Below are 478 nucleotides of genomic sequence, written 5' to 3'. Positions count from 1 at the left end.
TATCACAGCTGAACTTGCTAACATCTTGAGACGGAAGATTTTGTGGTTGGCATTTTTCTTCATGAAAAATAAGTTCACAGCAGTAGTGGACAATGTGTGTAGAAAGAGGATGTTCTTCAGAAGAATAAATTAGAAGAGTTGTTGTGTTTTTATATCAAGCTCTTTCTCTGTAACAGTTTTTGCTAGTAATCTTGTCTTTTATTTTTCAGTGTGGACCTGTTGAGCTTCTTTCTTCCAGTGTTGGTAACAAGCATTTTACGATGAGCAATACCACTGTATCTGCAGGTATACATAAAAAAAGATTTTTATCACAGTTCTTCAATAATGTTTTCTCAGTAAATGTATTTTTTTGTATTCTTTATTGTCACCATGAACAGACTTGCCAAGCCTGACCTGTAATCTACTCCAATAGTAGAGCCACTGGAATTTATCCAGTTCAATGACAGTGTTGAGGAGCTCCAAAACTGCTCAGCTGAAA

At 35.6% G+C, this 478-nt stretch overlaps 1 protein-coding gene across 1 annotated transcript in view; it reads left to right on the top strand.

The window, feature by feature from the left end:
- Positions 1-209: 209 nt before the first annotated feature.
- LOC104499250 (polypyrimidine tract-binding protein 3-like) overlaps positions 210-478 on the top strand; it is a gene marked incomplete at its 5' end in the record, with an annotated part of 25,165 nt that continues 24,896 nt past the window's right edge. The window contains one exon of the mRNA XM_010142734.1: positions 210-285. Within this exon, the coding sequence (XP_010141036.1) occupies positions 210-285 (76 nt within the window). The remainder of the gene's footprint in view (positions 286-478) is intronic.

Source organism: Buceros rhinoceros, unplaced genomic scaffold (genome assembly GCF_000710305.1).
Source record: "Buceros rhinoceros silvestris isolate BGI_N320 unplaced genomic scaffold, ASM71030v1 scaffold7079, whole genome shotgun sequence".
Lineage (NCBI taxonomy): Eukaryota > Metazoa > Chordata > Aves > Bucerotiformes > Bucerotidae > Buceros > Buceros rhinoceros.
This window is presented reverse-complemented; position numbering and strand designations above follow the sequence as displayed.